The following is an 18,304-nucleotide window of genomic DNA, read 5'->3' as shown; positions in this document are numbered from 1 at the left end:
CACTGGATGATCCCTTTAAATAGCGCTGGCGATGGGGCCTTCATGTTGGTTAGCGACACGTTGTGCTGAGTGAGGTCAGCACTTGGCAAGTGAGGCTCTGGGGCAGCCCAAAATGGTCAACGGATCCTCCAGGAAGTGCAGGACCGTAATCGGCATTGTTACACGGCACTACGGTCTCAGAGCCTCCTGTGACCTACAAACAGCAGTCCTAGAACAATCCGTGCTTAAAACACCTTTTATAATTTATAGAACATAAAGCAAAATCACACAGTACATTCAATTCAGCAGGACCATAAAAAATCTCCAATTCCAGCCCTTTCAATGAACATACATTCCATTGAGAAACAAAAGCTCCAGGGGAAGAGTGATCTATTCGTGCCTAACTAAAGAAGTTAAGGATAGTATTAGATTAAAGAAGAGACTTATAATGTTGCCAAGAAGAGTAGTAAGCCTGAGGATTGGGAGAGTTTGAGAAACCAGCAAAGGATGATCAAAAAAATTGATAAAGAGGGAGAAAATAGAATATGAGAGTAAACGAGCAAGAAATATAAAGACAGATTGTAAGAGCTTCTACAAGTATATAAAAAGGAAGAGAGTAGCGAAAGTAAATGTAGGTCCCCTAGAGGCTGATACTGGAGAAATTATAATGAGGAATAAGGAAATGGCAGAGATGTTAAACAGATATTTTGTATTTGTCTTCACAGTAGAAGACACAAAAGTATACCAGAAATAACAGGGAACCGAGGGTCTAATGAGGGTGAGGAACTTAAAGTAATAAATAATAGTAAAGAAAAATTACTTGAGAAATTAATGGGATTAAAAGCCAACAAAAAGAGGTGGCTGCAGAGATAGTGGATGCATTGGTTATGATCTTCCAAAATTCCATAGATTCTAGAACGGTCCCAGTGGATTGGAAGGTAGCAAATGTAACCCCACTATTCAAGAAAGGAGGGAGAGAGAAAACAGGGAACTACAGGCCAGTTAGCCTGACATCAGTCACCTGGAAAATGCTGGAATCCATTATTAAGGAAGTGGTAACAGGGCACTTAGAAAATCATAATATGATTAGGCAGAGTCAACATGGTTTTATGAAAGGGAAATTGTGTTTGACAAATTTATTAGAGTTTTTTGAAGATGTAACGAGCAGGGTAGATAAAGGGGAACCAGTGGATGTTGTATATTTGGATTTTCAAAGGGAATTCGATAAGGTGCCACATAAAAGGTTGTTACACAAGACAAGGGCTCATGGGGTTGGGGTAATATATTAGCATGGATTGAGGATTGGTTAAAGGACAGAAAACAGAGAGTTGGAATAAACAGGTCATTTTCAGGTTGGCAGGCTGTTACTAGTGGGATGCCACAAGGATCGGTGCTTGGGCCTCAGCTATTTACAATCTATATTAATGAATTAGATGAAGGGACTGAGTGTAATGTATCCAAGTTTGCTGATGATACAAAGCTAGGTGGGAAAGTAAGCTGTGAGGAGGACACAAAGAGTCTGCAAAGGGATATAGACAGGTTAAGTGAGTGGGCAAGAAGGTGGCAAATGGAGTATAATGTGGGGAAATGTGAGGTTATTCACTTTGGTAGGAAGAATAGAAAAACAGAATATTTTTTAATGATGAGAAACTATTAAATGCTGGTGTTCAGAGAGATTTGGGTGTCCTTGTACAAGAATTACAAAAAGTTAGCTTGCAGGTACAGCAAGCAATTCGGAAGGCAAATGGAATGTTGGCCTTTATTGCAAAGGGGTTGGAGTACAAGAGTAAGGAAGTCTTACTACAGTTGTACAGGGCTTCAGTGAGACCTCACCTGGAGTACTGTGTACAGTTTTGGTCTCTTTATCTAAGGAAGGATATACTTGCCTGAGAGGTGGTGCAGCAAAGGTTCACTAGATTAATTCCTGGGACGAGAGGGTTGTTCTATGAGGTGAGGTTGAGTAGAATGGGCCTATACTCTCTGGAGTTTAGAAGAATGAGCAGTGATCTCATTGAAACATATGAAATTCTGAGGGTGCTTGACAGGGTAGATACTGAGGGGTTGTTTCCCCTGGCTGGAGAATGTAGAACTAGGGGGCATAGTCTCAAGATAAGGGGTCGGCCATTTAGGACAGAGATGAGGAGGAATTTCTTCACACAGAGGATTGTGAATCTTTGGAATTCTTTAACCCAGAGGGCTGTGGATGCTGAGTCATTGAGTATATTCAAGACTCAGATCGATAGATTTTTGGACTCTAAGGGAATCAAGGGACGTGGGGATCGGGCAGGAAAGTGGAGTTGAGCTAGATGATCAGCCATGATCTGATTGAATGGCGGAGCAGGCTCGAGGGACCGTATGGCCTACTCCTGCTCCTATTTCTTATGTTCTTATGTTCTTCTTACTTCACTTGAACCTCGCCCTTTTATGCTCACCTGGCTGGGGAAGGTCTCCAACCACTCCAGCAACAATCACCTCTTAATGGTAAGGGCCCTCATCATACCAGCCATCAATCACCATGTTACACTATTCCCTTCCCCCCTCCCCAGTATAGAGCCATCAGCTCAGGCGGCTTGGAAAGGCCACCACCATTGCCAGGAGACACTCCTGCCCGGTGTTCCACCTCAAAACAGTAGGGCTGGAGAGACCATAGCCACCGGGTAACATGGGAATTCTATTCATTTTTAGTCCTCCTCCACCTGAGGGCTGCGTGATCGGTCACTGAGAGAAACAGGGCGCCGCAGCAGGTAGTGTATTAAAGTCCATTTAATGGACAGGTGCTCCTTCTCTACTGTAGTGCATTGTTGCTCCCTTGACAACAGTTTTGGGCTAAGATAGAGCATGGGGTGTTCCTCTCCCTCAATTATTTGATGTGGAGATGCCGGTGATGGACTGGGGTGGACAAATGTACAGAGTCGTACAACACCAGGTTATAGTCCAACAGCTTTATTTGAAAATCACAAGCTTTGCTCAATTATTTGAGAAAGTACAGCTATCAAACCCACTTCTGAGTCATCGGTCTACAGAACGAGCTCTTGGCTAAAGTCTGGGACCATGAGCAAAGGATCATTGCACAGTGCTTGGTTCAGGTCTCTGAAACCAGCCTCCACCCCAGGGTTCCACCGGATCAGGTTTGGGGCTTTCTCCTTAGTCCGGTCAGTAATGGAGGCGGCTCGGGGAGCAAAGTCAGGAATAAAAGTCAGAATTACACACATCCAGTCCCTCAGAATGTAATCCCTTCCTCCCCTGGGAGGTCAGCTTGAGGGGCTTCTCTCTCCCCACTCATACCAGGCCCTGCAGCTGGAGAAGCTGAGGCGTTAGGGTCGTGGTCCCCAACTAAAACTCTAGGAACCTCCGCCCTGCTTCCTCGGGCTTTGTCTCTCCTCCATTCCCTTTTCGATTTTCTGGGTTTCCTGGGCCCCTGATGTAACTCCAGATCGGAGAAGGGAAACACTTGAGCGAGGCCCTTAAACTGCCCCCTTTCCTGTCAGACGTTTATTTCACCTCCCTTCCTTTGCATCAGGGTATTAAACCCCAGGAAATTCCTGCCCAGTATTACAGGCCGAGGAGGCGTTGGTACCTCCCCGGCCTTCACCTCCCAGGCACCTCCCCTCACCTCCACCTTGACCTAGGTTGTGGGGTGATAGAACACCTCCCCACACACACACTTTATTCCCGTTTTGTCCACCTGGTCTAGATCTGAAGGGCGCACTAGACTCGGGGAAACCAAGGTTACTGCACCTCCCCCCCCACCCCGAGTCTGTAAGGGCCATCACCATTAGTTAAAGGGTAAGTCATGTCAGGACAGCCCAGCCCCGTGTTATGCTCTTCCTGCTCTATGTGGGAAATCAGGGACCCTTCCGGTGTCCCTGACGACCATGTGTGCGGGAAATGCATCCAGCTGCAGCTACTGACAAACCGCATTGCGGCACTGGAGCTGCGGATGGATTCATTAAGGAGCATTCGTGATGCTGAAAACGTCGTGGATAGCACGTTTAGTGAGATGGTCACACCGCAGGTAAAGGTTGTACAGGCAGGAAGTAATTGGGTGACCACCAGGCAGAGTAAGAGGAGCAGGCAGGCAGTGCAGGGGTCCCCTGTGGCCGTCCCCCTCTCAAACAAATATACCGCTTTGGATATTGTTGAGGGGGATGACTTATCAGGGGAAGGCAGCAGCAGCCAACTTCCTGGCACCAGGGGTAGCTCTGCTGCACAGGCTGGGAGGAAAAAGAGTGGAAGAGCTATCGTGGTAGGGGATTCTATCGTAAGGGGAACAGACAGGCGTTTCTGTGGCCGTAAACGTGACTCCAGGATGGTTTGTTGCCTCCCTGGTGCCAGGGTCATGGATGTCACTGAGCGGCTACAGGGCATTCTCAAGGGGGAGGGTGAGCAGGCAGAGGTCGTGGTCCACATTGGGACCAACGACATAGGTAGGAAGGGAGATGAGGTCCTGCATCAAGAATTTAGGGAGCTAGGTAGCAGATTAAAGAGCAGGACCTCAAAGGTTGTAATCTCTGGATTACTCCCAGTGCCACGGGCTAGTGAGTATAGAAATAGGAGGATAGAACAGATGAATGCGTGGCTAAAGAGTTGGTGCAGGAGGGAGGGTTTCAGTTTCCTGGATCACTGGGCCTGCTTCTGGGGAAGGTGGGACTTGTACAAGTCGGACGGGTTGCACCTGAACCAGAGCGGGACAAATACCCTTGCGGGGAGGTTTGCTAGCACTGTTGGAGGGGGTTTAAACTAACTTGGCAGGGGGATGGGATACAGAGTGGAGCTACAATAGGGGGTGATGTGCAGCCAAATATAGAGAAAAAAACAAGTCAGCTTGGAAGACAGGGCAAATATGTGAGGGCAAGGCTGGATGGCATCTATTTTAATGCAAGGAGTCTTGCGAATAAGGCGGATGAACTGAAGGTGTTGATAAACACATGGGAGTATGATATTGTTGCTGTCACAGAGACATGGTTGAGGGAGGGGCAAGACTGGCAGCTCAATATTCCGGGGTACAGAATCTTCAGGTGAGACAGAGGGGGAGGTATAAGAGGAGGGGGGGGTCGCAATACTAATTAAAGAATCAATTACTGCCATAAGGAGGGATGATATATTAGCAGGTTCCTCTAATGAGGCCATATGGGTGGAGCTTAAAAACAAAAGGGGGCAAGCACTTTGATGGGAGTGTACTATAGGCCCCCAAACAGTCAGGGGGAGATAGAGGAACAGATATGTAGGCAAATCTCAGAAAATTGTGCAAATAATAGGGTAATAATAGTGGGGGATTTCAACTTCCCCAATATTAACTGGGATACTCAGAGTGTAAAAGGCTTAGAGGGTACAAAATTCTTAACGTGCATCCAGGAGAGATTTTTGAGCCAGCATGTAGAAAGTCCTACAAGAGAGGGGGCGGTACTGGACCTAATTCTAGGGAATGTGGCCAGCCAAGTGGAAGAAGTGCTCGTAGGTGAGCACTTTGGTGACAGTGACCATAATTCGGTGAGATTTAAGGTGGTCATGGAAATAAAGGTTCTAAATTGGGGGAAGGCTGATTTTAATAGGATAAGGCAGGATCTGGCCAAAATGGACTGGGATCAGCTGCTTGTAGGAAAATCCGCATCGGAGCAATGGGAGTCTTTCAGAAGGGAGATTGAGACCATACAATGGCAACATGTTCCCGTAAAGGTCAAGGGTGGTTCCAAGAACTCCAGGGAACCTTAGATGTCAGGGGATATACGAGAATGGATTAGGAAAAAAAGGAGGGCTTTTGGCAGATACAAAAGGCTAAAGACGGAGGAAGCCCTAGAGGAGTACAAAAAGTGCAGGGGGATACTTAAAAAAGAAATTAGGAGATCAAGGAGGGGCCATGAAATAACACTGGCGAGCAAAATAAAGGAAAATCCTAAGATGTTTTATAAGTATATTAAGGGTAAGAGGATGACTAGGGAAAAAATAGGGCCCATTAGGGACAAAAATGGCAATCTGTGTGTGGAGCCGGCAGATGTAGGAGGGGTTCTAAATGAATTTTTTGCATCTGTTTTCACTATGGAGAAGGACGATGTAGACATAGAAATACGGCAGGGGGACTGTGATATACTCGAACATATTAACATCGAGCGGGAGGAGGTATTGGCGGTTTTAGCAGGCCTAAAAATGGATAAATCCCCAGGCCCGGACGAAATGTATCCCAGGCTACTGTGTGAGGCAAAGGAGGAGATTGCGGGGGCTCTAACACATATATTCAGGACCTCTCTGGCCACAGGGGATGTGCCAGAGGACTGGAGAACCGCTAATGTAGTACCATTATTCAAGAAGGGGAGTAGGGAAAAACCGGGGAACTACAGGCCAGTGAGCCTAACATCAGTGGTAGGAAAATTATTGGAAAAAATTCTGAAGGACAAAATTAGTCTCCACTTGGAGAAACAAGGATTAATCAGGGATAGTCAACATGGCTTTGTCAAGGGAAGATCATGTCTGACTAATTTGATTGAATTTTTTGAGGGGGTGACTAGGCGTGTGGATGAGGGTAACGCAGTGGATGTGGTATACATGGATTTCAGTAAGGCCTTCGATAAAGTCCCCCACAGGAGACTGGTCAAGAAGGTACGAGCCCATGGAATCCAGGGTGCCTTGGCACTTTGGATACAAAACTGGCTTAGTGGCAGAAGGCAGAGGGTGATGGTCGAAGGTTGTTTTTGTGACTGGAAGCCTGTGGCCATTGGGGTACCACAGGGATCGGTGCTGGGTCCCTTGCTGTTTGTGGTCTACATTAATGACTTGGATATGAATGTAAAAGGTATGATCAGTAAGTTCGCTGATGATACAAAAATTGGTAGGGTGGTAAATAGCGAGGAGGATAGCCTCAGTCTGCAGGACGATATAGATGGGTTGGTCAGATGGGCAGAACAGTGGCAAATGGAATTTAACCCGGAAAAGTGCGAGGTGATGCACTTTGGAGGGACTAACAAGGCAAGGGAATACACAATGAATGGGAGGACCCTAGGCAAGACAGAGGGTCAGAGGGATCTTGGTGTGCAAGTTCACAGATCCCTGAAGGCGGCGGAACAGGTAGATAAGGTGGTAAAGAAGGCATATGGGATACTTGCCTTTATTAGCCGAGGCATAGAATATAAGAGCAAGGAGGTTATGATGGAGCTGTATAAAACACTGGTTAGGCTACAGCTGGAGTACTGTGTGCAGTTCTGGTCGCCACACTACAGGAAGGATGTGATCGCTTTGGAGAGGGTGCAGAGGAGATTCACCAGGATGTTACCAGGGCTGGAGCGCTTCAGCTATGAAGAGAGACTGGGAAGATTGGGTTTGTTTTCCTTGGAGCAGAGGAGGCTGAGGGGGGACATGATTGAGGTGTACAAAATTATGAGGGGCACAGATAGGATGGATACTAAGGAGCTTTTTCCCTTCGTTGAGGGTTCTATAACAAGGGGGCATAGATTCAAGGTAAAAGGCGGGAGGTTTAGAGGGGATTTGAGAAAGAACTTTTTCACCCAGAGGGTAGTTGGAGTCTGGAACTCACTGCCTGAAAGGGTTGTGGAGGCAGGAACCCTCACAACATTCAAGAAGCATTTGGATGAGCACTTGAAATGCCATAGCATACAAGGCTACGGACCAAATGCTGGAATATGGGATTAGAGTAGACAGGGCTTGATGGCCGGCGCGGACACGATGGGCCGAAGGGCCTCTATCCGTGCTGTATAACTCTATGACTCTATGACCACCTTCCCATTAAGCCTTACTTTTCTAGGAAGTTGTGAGCGGCCTGCACGTAGCTCACCAGCTGCTCTACCCAACTCGGATATTCCCCGCTGGTATCTCCGGATTCCCCGAGGCTGCATTGCCTGGGCTCCTCCTGGTTTGGGCAATGTTCCACTACAGGGCCCCACTCATCACACCGATAGCACTGGGACATTTTCCCTGGTTTTCTGTTTACCCCAAGTTTTGTCTTTACATTGGCCGCCCCCGTAAGTCCCTTCGCTGCCCTTCAGCGCCTCCATTGCCCCCCTAGAGTTTTATCCACCCGGGATCCAGTCCCATTCTTCGGACTCGGGGTGGGGGGTCGCCCAGGGTTTCGTGGCCTGGATAACGTCAGGGATCTCAACAGTTCTTGTCTTTCAACTAGCCAATCAACTCTTGGGCATTGGCCGCGTCCCCTTAACCCACCCTCTGGAGTCAGTTTCTGCAGCACTAGTCTGGCTGGTTGGATGGGGAATTCCTGACCCTCCATCTGGCACTACTGCTGTCTCAATTCCACGATCTCCACCGACTCTGGGCAGCCTGGTTCAATAATAGTTGGGTGGTCTCCTGCAGAGCTCGTGCAGCCCACACCAGTTCTCTGCACATGTCCTCCATTATGGGTTGGTCTCTTTCTTTTTCTATTGGAGGCACCAATCCTATTTCTGACACCACATGTTACATGGCACTACCGTCTCAGAGCCTCTTGTGTCCTACAAACAGCAGTCTTAGAACAATCCGTACTTAAGACCAGAACTCTTGGACCTCAGGACCTCAGGACCCCAGGGCCCCAGGACCCCAGGACCCCAGGACCCCAGGACCCCAGGACCACAGGACCCCAGGACCCCTGGACCACAGGACCTCAGGACCACAGGACCCCAGGACGCCAGGACCCCAGGACCCCAGGACCACAGGACCCCAGGACCCCAGGACCCCTGGACCACAGGACCTCAGGACCCCAGGACCACAGGACCTCAGGACCCCAGGACTCCAGGACCCCAGGACCCCAGGACCCCTGGACCTCAGGACCCCAGGAATCCAGGACCACAGGACCCCAGGACCCCTGGACCTCAGGACTCCAGGAATCCAGGACCACTGGACCCCAGGACTCCAGGACCCCAGGACCCCTGGACCTCAGGACCCCAGGACCCCAGGACCCCAGGACCACAGGACCTCTGGACCTCAGGACCCCAGGACCCCAGGACCTCTGGACCTCTGGACCTCAGGACCCCAGGACCGCAGGACCACAGGACCTCTGGACCTCAGGACCTCAGGACCCCAGGACCCCAGGACCTCTGGACCTCAGGACCCCAGGACCACAGGACCACAGGACCTCAGGACTCCAGGACCCCAGGACCACAGGACCCCAGGACCCCAGGACCTCAGGACCCCAGGACCCCTGGACCTCAGGACCACAGGAATCCAGGACCACAGGACCCCAGGACCCCTGGACCTCAGGACCCCAGGAATCCAGGACCACAGGACGCCAGGACCTCTGGACCTCAGGACCCCAGGACCCCAGGACCCCAGGACCTCTGGACCTCAGGACCCCAGGACCCCTGGACCTCAGGACCCCAGGAATCCAGGACCACAGGACCCCAGGACCCCTGGACCTCAGGACTCCAGGAATCCAGGACCACTGGACCCCAGGACTCCAGGACCCCTGGACCTCAGGACCCCAGGACCACAGGACCTCTGGACCTCAGGACCTCAGGACCCCAGGACCCCAGGACCACAGGACCTCTGGACCTCTGGACCTCAGGACCCCAGGACCGCAGGACCACAGGACCTCTGGACCTCAGGACCACAGGACCCCAGGACCGCAGGACCACAGGACCTCTGGACCTCAGGACCCCAGGACCGCAGGACCACAGGACCTCTGGACCTCTGGACCTCAGGACCCCAGGACCGCAGGACCACAGGACCTCTGGACCTCAGGACCACAGGACCCCAGGACCCCAGGACCTCTGGACCTCAGGACCCCAGGACCACAGGACCTCAGGACCTCAGGACTCCAGGACCCCAGGACCACAGGACCCCAGGACCCCAGGACCTCAGGACCCCAGGACCCCTGGACCTCAGGACCACAGGAATCCAGGACCACAGGACCCCAGGACCCCTGGACCTCAGGGCCCCAGGAATCCAGGACCACAGGACCCCAGGACCTCTGGACCTCAGGACCCCAGGACCCCAGGACCTCTGGACCTCAGGACCCCAGGACCCCTGGACCTCAGGACCCCAGGAATCCAGGACCACAGGACCCCAGGACCCCTGGACCTCAGGACTCCAGGAATCCAGGACCACTGGACCCCAGGACTCCAGGACCCCAGGACCCCTGGACCTCAGGACCCCAGGACCACAGGACCTCTGGACCTCAGGACCCCAGGACCCCAGGACCCCAGGACCTCTGGACCTCTGGACCTCAGGACCCCAGGACCCCTGGACCTCAGGACTCCAGGAATCCAGGACCACTGGACCCCAGGACTCCAGGACCCCAGGACCCCTGGACCTCAGGACCCCAGGACCACAGGACCTCTGGACCTCAGGACCCCAGGACCCCAGGACCCCAGGACCCCAGGACCTCTGGACCTCAGGACCCCAGGACCGCAGGACCACAGGACCTCTGGACCTCAGGACCTCAGGACCCCAGGACCCCAGGACCTCTGGACCTCAGGACCCCAGGACCACAGGACCTCAGGACCTCAGGACTCCAGGACCCCAGGACCCCAGGACCCCAGGACCCCTGGACCTCAGGACCCCAGGACCCCAGGACCACAGGACCCCAGGACCCCAGGACCTCAGGACCCCAGGACCCCTGGACCTCAGGACCACAGGAATCCAGGACCCCAGGACCCCTGGACCTCAGGACCCCAGGAATCCAGGACCACAGGACCCCAGGACCTCTGGACCTCAGGACCCCAGGACCCCAGGACCTCTGGACCTCAGGACCCCAGGACCACAGGATGCCAGGACCCTTCTCCAGTTCTCCAAATTTGGTTGAACCGTGCCTTTTTATGTTCACCTGGCTGGGAACGGTCTCCACCCTTTCCAGCAGCAATTACCTCTTAACGGCGAGGTTCTTAAAGGGGCAAAACACTTACTCTATTATCAGGGCCCCCGTCAGTCTGCGGCTGACACACCGGCCCTCAATCACCTTAGCTGTCCGCGGCCCAATTTCTAGGCCCACATCTTTGTTAAGAAACATAGTTTGAAGTTCATTCTGTTTTAAAATGTGTTTAAACCAGTACTTTATTTATGGCTTAACATGTTTTGTGAATCCATCTCACCTCTTGCCCGGTTTTGGACATGATCTAAACTTGGCGACCCTTGGCCGTTCCTCTGGTGCTGACCTCTCCGCCCTACACTGCGGTCTTTCCTGAGTGTTCTCCTTCACGGTACCGGGGGGCAGGACAGGTTTGACGCCAGAGCGTGAAGCTGTCGCATGGAGAGGCCTCTCACCCATAAATCACCAACTCCACTTCCACATTTCCTCCCCACATTTGCCAGCAACTGAACCCAGGAGATCAACCCTCGATACCGAGAGACTAACAGACAATCCCAGAATAAACACGCCAACCCCGCCCCCCACCCCTGCAAAATGGAAGGTGTGCTTCCATGGTAATTATGTACCCTCTCCCCTATGGGAAATACCTGCTGATACTCATAGGTCAGGTTCACACATAAAGGATGGTGACCACACCAACCCACTCACCCCTCCGACCTCCTCACCCACCTTCTCACCCCCAACCCCCGCACCCACCCCTCACATCCCCCTCATCCACTTTCAACCCCAACACCCCCCTCATATCCCCCTCACCCCCCCTCCCCCACCCTCGTGTCACTCCCCATCACTCCTGGTGGAAATGAAGTCCAGCAAATGCCAGCACCTTTGGGAACATCTTCAACAGAGAGAGAGAGGGAGAGTGAGAGATGGAGAGAGACGGGGAGAGAGACAGAGCAAGAGGGATGGAGAGAGAGAGAGAGAGAGGGAGAGATAGAGGGAGAGAGGGGGAGAAAGATAGAGAGAGGGAGAGGGAGAGAGAAAGAGAGAGAGTGAGAGAGAAAGCAAGAGAGAGAGAGAGGTAGATAGATGTAAACATCAAACAACCTTCTCTGGACAATTATTTGTGAAGTCGAGCTCCTAATCAGTTGCAGGTTTGTTTCTGTTGAGCTGGTGTGACTTCAGCCAATTACTTGCCTTCAGTCCAGGCCTGTTGTTGCCTGTCTCACCACTGCATGGACAGGAAGGTTATGACACCGGGGTTCAGAGTTCATGGAGGGAAGTCACTAAAGTCAGCTTGAAAATCCAGGCCTTGAATGGAGATACAGAGCAGGGGGGGTGCGGGGGACAATCAGTGTGTGGAGACATCGTAAACACGTCCGGGCAAATCATAAACATGAAGGCTAAAAATACCGACCCAAAGAGATGAGGAGGGAAACATCTGGCCAGCAGAGAAGGCCTCCCTCAGAATCATACTGTTCTTGGGTGTCTCCAGTGAGCAGTGTTCAGAAGGTTTTATTGTGCTAAATATTATTTTTCATGGGGGGAGGGAGCAGTTAAGGTTGGATGTACGTTGGAAAAAGATCATTCAGTGAAAGGGCAGTGCCAGTCACCTGATCAAACCCTGGATTCCTCCAACACAAATTGGCAGCTTCCAGTCTCCGTGGCAGCCTGTCGCTATTGGGGTGAGCTTCGTCAGTGGGGGATGGGGTGTCACGTGAGAGATGGGGTGTCATGTGAGAGATGGGGTGTCACGTGAGAGATGGGGTGTCACGTGAGACATGGGGTGTCACGTGAGAGATGGGGTGTCACGTGAGAGATGGGGTGTCACGTGAGAGATAGGGTGTCACGTGAGAGATAGGGTGTCACGTGAGAGATAGGGTGTCACGTGAGAGATGGGGTGTCACGTGAGAGATAGGGTGTCACGTGAGACATGGGGTGTCACGTGAGAGATAGGGTGTCACGTGAGAGATGGGGTGTCACGTGAGACATGGGGTGTCACGTGAGAGATAGGGTGTCACGTGAGACATGGGGTGTCACGTGAGAGATGGGGTGTCACGTGAGACATGGGGTGTCACGTGAGAGATGGGGTGTCACGTGAGAGATAGGGTGTCACGTGAGAGATAGGGTATCACGTGAGAGATGGGGTGTCACGTGAGAGATGGGGTGTCACGTGAGAGATGGGAGCAGGTGCAGACTTGGCAAGGTACAGGTGGGCACAGGGATCAGCGTTGAGTGCTGTTGGCCAGTAACAGAATTCTGTGACTATGAAGTCCAAGGCTGTGGAGACATCAATCCCCGAGATTCACGGCTGCACCAAGGAAGCAGCATCAACGGGAGCAGGTGGTGAATTTCTCTGTGAGCTCGGGCTGATCAATTCTCTACGTGCGGCTATCAGCAGTAACCAAATATTCACTTGGTCTGTGCCCCTGTGTTGCTCTGGGACATGGTTAATTAGTTAAAGCTCCAGTTAGAGGGTGAAGGTATGAAGTTGGTATGCTATTGATGTCAGCCGTGGCTCAGCGAGTAGCACTTTCTGCCTCTTGAGTTAGAGGCCACGGGTTCAAGCCTCACTCCAGGACTTGAGCACAGAATCCAGGCTAACACTTCAGTCCAGTACTGTGGGAATGCTGCACTTTAAGAGGTACTGCCTTTCAGATGAGATGTGAAACAGAGGCCCCTGTCTGCCCTCTCGAGGTGGATGTAAAAGCTCCCACAGCACTATTTGAAGCAAAAGCGGGGGAGTTGTCCCCGATGTCCTGGCCAATATTTACCCCTCAATCAACAGATTGCTCAGTCATGAATCTCATTGCTATTTGTGGGATCTTTTACTCTGAGCTCATGATGTGTTAATGCCGTGAAGTCAGAAAGTTAGTGTTAAACCAATGGACAGATGGCCAGCATGGAGCAGAGTAGGAGAGAACGTGAGGAGCAGGCTCCCGCAATCTCAAATTTCCTCACAACTTCTCCCACTCTGGCACCGGAATCTTAGCGAAAGTTTGATGGAAACAACCTTTATGGGCGTTAACAGGGCTTCTGCCGAACACTGGTCAAAGATAGAGCGATGGAGCAGGAGACGTCCCGAGGAAATTCTCCCCTTTGAAGTTTGATGCATTGTGTCTGTTCCAGAACCTCGCTGCGCTCTGTCCAGTGATTCTGATCATTTCTTCACTGCGCTCTGTCCAGTGATTCTGATCATTTCCTCACTGCACTCTGTCCAGTGATTCTGATCATTTCCTCACTGCACTCTGTCCGGTGATTCTGATCATTTCCTCACTGCGCTCTGTCCAGTGATTCTGATCATTACCTCCCTGCGCTCTGTCCAGTGATTCTGATCATTTCCTCATTGTGCTCTGCCTCGTGATTCTGATCATTTCCTCACTGCACTCTGTCCAGTGATTCTGATCATTTCCTCACTGCACTCTGTCCAGTGATTCTGATCATTTCCTCACTGCGCTCTGTCCAGTGATTCTGATCATTTCCTCACTGCGCTCTGTCCAGTGATTGTGATCATTTCCTCACTGCGCTCTGTCCAGTGATTCTGATCATTTCCTCACTGCACTCTGTCCAGTGATTCTGATCATTTCCTCACTGCGCTCTGTCCAGTGATTCTGATCATTTCCTCACTGCGCTCTGTCCAGTGATTCTGATCATTTCCTCACTGCGCTCTGTCCAGTGATTCTGATCATTTCCTCCCTGCACTCTGCCCAATGATTCTGATCATTTCCTCACTGCGCTCTGTCCAGTGATTCTGATCATTTCCTCACTGCGCTCTGTCCAGTGATTCTGATCATTTCCTCACTGCGCTCTGTCCAGTGATTCTGATCATTTCCTCACTGCGCTCTGTCCAGTGATTCTGATCATTTCCTCACTGCGCTCTGTCCAGTGATTCTGATCATTTCCTCCCTGCACTCTGCCCAGCGATTCTGATCATTTCCTCCCTGCACTCTGCCCAGTGATTCTGATCATTTCCTCCCTGCACTTTGTCCAGTGATTCTGATCATTTCGCCCTGCACTCCGCCCAATGATTCTGATCATTTCCTCACTGCACTCTGTCCAGTGATTCTGATCATTTCCTCACTGCACTCTGTCCAGTGATTCTGATCATTTCCTCCCTGCACTCTGCCCAATGATTCTGATCATTTCCTCACTGCGCTCTGTCCAGTGATTCTGATCATTTCCTCACTGCGCTCTGTCCAGTGATTCTGATCATTTCCTCACTGCGCTCTGTCCAGTGATTCTGATCATTTCCTCACTGCGCTCTGTCCAGTGATTCTGATCATTTCCTCCCTGCACTCTGCCCAGCGATTCTGATCATTTCCTCCCTGCACTCTGCCCAGTGATTCTGATCATTTCCTCCCTGCACTTTGTCCAGTGATTCTGATCATTTCGCCCTGCACTCCGCCCAATGATTCTGATCATTTCCTCACTGCACTCTGTCCAGTGAATCTGATCATTTCCTCACTGCACTCTGTCCAGTGATTCTGATCATTTCCTCCCTGCACTCTGCCCAATGATTCTGATCATTTCCTCACTGCGCTCTGTCCAGTGATTCTGATCAGTTCCTCACTGCGCTCTGTCCAGTGATTCTGATCATTTCCTCACTGCGCTCTGTCCAGTGATTCTGATCATTTCCTCACTGCGCTCTGTCCAGTGATTCTGATCATTTCCTCACTGCACTCTGTCCAGTGATTCTGATCAATTCCTCACTGCGCGCTGTCCAGTGATTCTGATCATTTCCTCCCTGCACTCTGCCCAGTGATTCTGATCATTTCCTCACTGCGCTCTGTCCAGTGATTCTGATCATTTCCTCACTGCGCTCTGTCCAGTGATTCTGATCATTTCCTCCCTGCAATCTGTCCAGTGATTCTGATCATTTCCTCACTGCGCTCTGCCCAGTGATTCTGATCATTTCCTCACTGCACTCAGACTCGTGATTCTGATCATTTCCTCACTGCACTCTGTCCAGTGATTCTGATCATTTCCTCACTGCGATCTGTCCAGTGATTCTGATCATTTCCTCACTGCGCTCTGTCCAGTGATTCTGATCATTTCCTCACTGCACTCTGTCCAGTGATTCTGATCATTTCCTCACTGCGCTCTGTCCAGTGATTCTGGTCATTTCCTCACTGCACTCTGTCCAGTGATTCTGATCATTTCCTCACTGCGCTCTGTCCAGTGATTCTGATCATTTCCTCACTGCGCTCTGCCTCGTAATTCTGATCATTTCCTCGCTGCACTCTGTCCAGTGATTCTGATCATTTCCTCGCTGCGCTCTGTCCGGTGATTCTGATCATTTCCTCACTGCGCTCTGTCAAGTGATTCTGATCATTTCCTCACTGCACTCTGCCTCGTGATTCTGATCATTTCCACACTGCGCTCTGTGCAGTGATTCTGATCAATTCCTCACTGCGCTCTGTCCAGTGATTCTGATCATTTCCTCGCTGCGCTCTGTCCAGTGATTCTGATCAATTCCTCACTGCGCTCTGTCCAGTGATTCTGATCATTTCCTCACTGCTCTCTGTCCAGTGATTCTGATCAATTCCTCACGGCGCTCTTTCCAGTGATTCTGACCACTTCCTCGCTGCACTCTGTCCAGTGATTCTGATCATTTCCTCACTGCACTCTGTCCAGTGATTCTGATCAATTCCTCACTGCGCTCTCTCCAGTGATTCTGATCATTTCCTCGCTGCACTCTGTCCAGTGATTCTGATCATTTCCACACTGCGCTCTGTCCAGTGATTCTGATCATTTCCTCACTGGACTCTGTCCAGTGATTCTGATCAATTCCTCACTGCGCTCTGTCCAGTGATTCTGATCATTTCCTCGCTGCACTCTGTCCAGTGATTCTGATCATTTCCTCGTTGCACTCTGTCCAGTGATTCTGATCATTTCCTCACTGCACTCTGCCTCGTGATGCTGATCATTTCCTCACTGCGCTCTGTCCAGTGATTCTGATCATTTCCTCACTGCGCTCTGTCCAGTGATTGTGATCATTTCCTCACAGCGCTCTGTCTAGTGATACTGATCATTTCCTCACTGCACTCTGTCCAGTGATTCTGATCATTTCCTCCCTGCACTCCGCCCAATGATTCTGATCATTTCCTCACTGCACTCTGTCCAGTGATTCTGATCATTTCCTCACTGCACTCTGTCCAGTGATTCTGATCATTTCCTCCCTGCACTCTGCCCAATGATTCTGATCATTTCCTCACTGCGCTCTGTCCAGTGATTCTGATCATTTCGTCACTGCGCTCTGTCCAGTGATTCTGATCATTTCCTCACTGCGCTCTGTCCAGTGATTCTGATCATTTCCTCACTGCGCTCTGTCCAGTGATTCTGATCATTTCCTCACTGCGCTCTGTCCAGTGATTCTGATCATTTCCTCCCTGCACTCTGCCCAGCGATTCTGATCATTTCCTCCCTGCACTCTGCCCAGTGATTCTGATCATTTCCTCCCTGCACTTTGTCCAGTGATTCTGATCATTTCGCCCTGCACTCCGCCCAATGATTCTGATCATTTCCTCACTGCACTCTGTCCAGTGATTCTGATCATTTCCTCCCTGCACTCTGCCCAATGATTCTGATCATTTCCTCACTGCGCTCTGTCCAGTGATTCTGATCATTTCCTCACTGCGCTCTGTCCAGTGATTCTGATCATTTCCTCACTGCGCTCTGTCCAGTGATTCTGATCATTTCCTCACTGCGCTCTGTCCAGTGATTCTGATCATTTCCTCCCTGCACTCTGCCCAGCGATTCTGATCATTTCCTCCCTGCACTCTGCCCAGTGATTCTGATCATTTCCTCCCTGCACTCCGCCCAATGATTCTGATCATTTCCTCACTGCACTCTGTCCAGTGATTCTGATCATTTCCTCACTGTACTCTGTCCAGTGATTCTGATCATTTCCTCCCTGCACTCTGCCCAATGATTCTGATCATTTCCTCACTGCGCTCTGTCCAGTGATTCTGATCAGTTCCTCACTGCGCTCTGTCCAGTGATTCTGATCATTTCCTCACTGCGCTCTGTCCAGTGATTCTGATCATTTCCTCACTGCGCTCTGTCCAGTGATTCTGATCATTTCCTCACTGCACTCTGTCCAGTGATTCTGATCAATTCCTCACTGCGCGCTGTCCAGTGATTCTGATCATTTCCTCCCTGCACTCTGCCCAGTGATTCTGATCATTTCCTCACTGCGCTCTGTCCAGTGATTCTGATCATTTCCTCACTGCGCTCTGTCCAGTGATTCTGATCATTTCCTCCCTGCACTCTGTCCAGTGATTCTGATCATTTCCTCACTGCGCTCTGCCCAGTGATTCTGATCATTTCCTCACTGCACTCAGACTCGTGATTCTGATCATTTCCTCACTGCACTCTGTCCAGAGATTCTGATCATTTCCTCACTGCGATCTGTCCAGTGATTCTGATCATTTCCTCACTGCGCTCTGTCCAGTGATTCTGATCATTTCCTCACTGCACTCTGTCCAGTGATTCTGATCATTTCCTCACTGCGCTCTGTCCAGTGATTCTGATCATTTCCTCGCTGCGCTCTGTCCAGTGATTCTGATCATTTCCTCACTGCGC

The 18,304-nt window shown here is 50.9% G+C and overlaps 1 protein-coding gene across 1 annotated transcript in view; it reads left to right on the top strand.

Annotated features, from left to right (window-relative positions):
• The window catches only part of LOC137335360 (proteoglycan 4-like), a 109,779-nt gene extending 99,059 nt beyond the window's left edge, over positions 1-10,720 (top strand). The window contains exon 3 of the mRNA XM_068000693.1: positions 8,490-10,720. Within this exon, the coding sequence (XP_067856794.1) occupies positions 8,490-10,720 (2,231 nt within the window). The remainder of the gene's footprint in view (positions 1-8,489) is intronic.
• Positions 10,721-18,304: the final 7,584 nt, after the last annotated feature.

The sequence above is a fragment of the Heptranchias perlo genome, chromosome 19 (genome assembly GCF_035084215.1).
Source record: "Heptranchias perlo isolate sHepPer1 chromosome 19, sHepPer1.hap1, whole genome shotgun sequence".
NCBI lineage: Eukaryota > Metazoa > Chordata > Chondrichthyes > Hexanchiformes > Hexanchidae > Heptranchias > Heptranchias perlo.
Note: the sequence above shows the minus strand (reverse complement) of the source record. Positions and strands in the feature narration are given on the sequence as shown.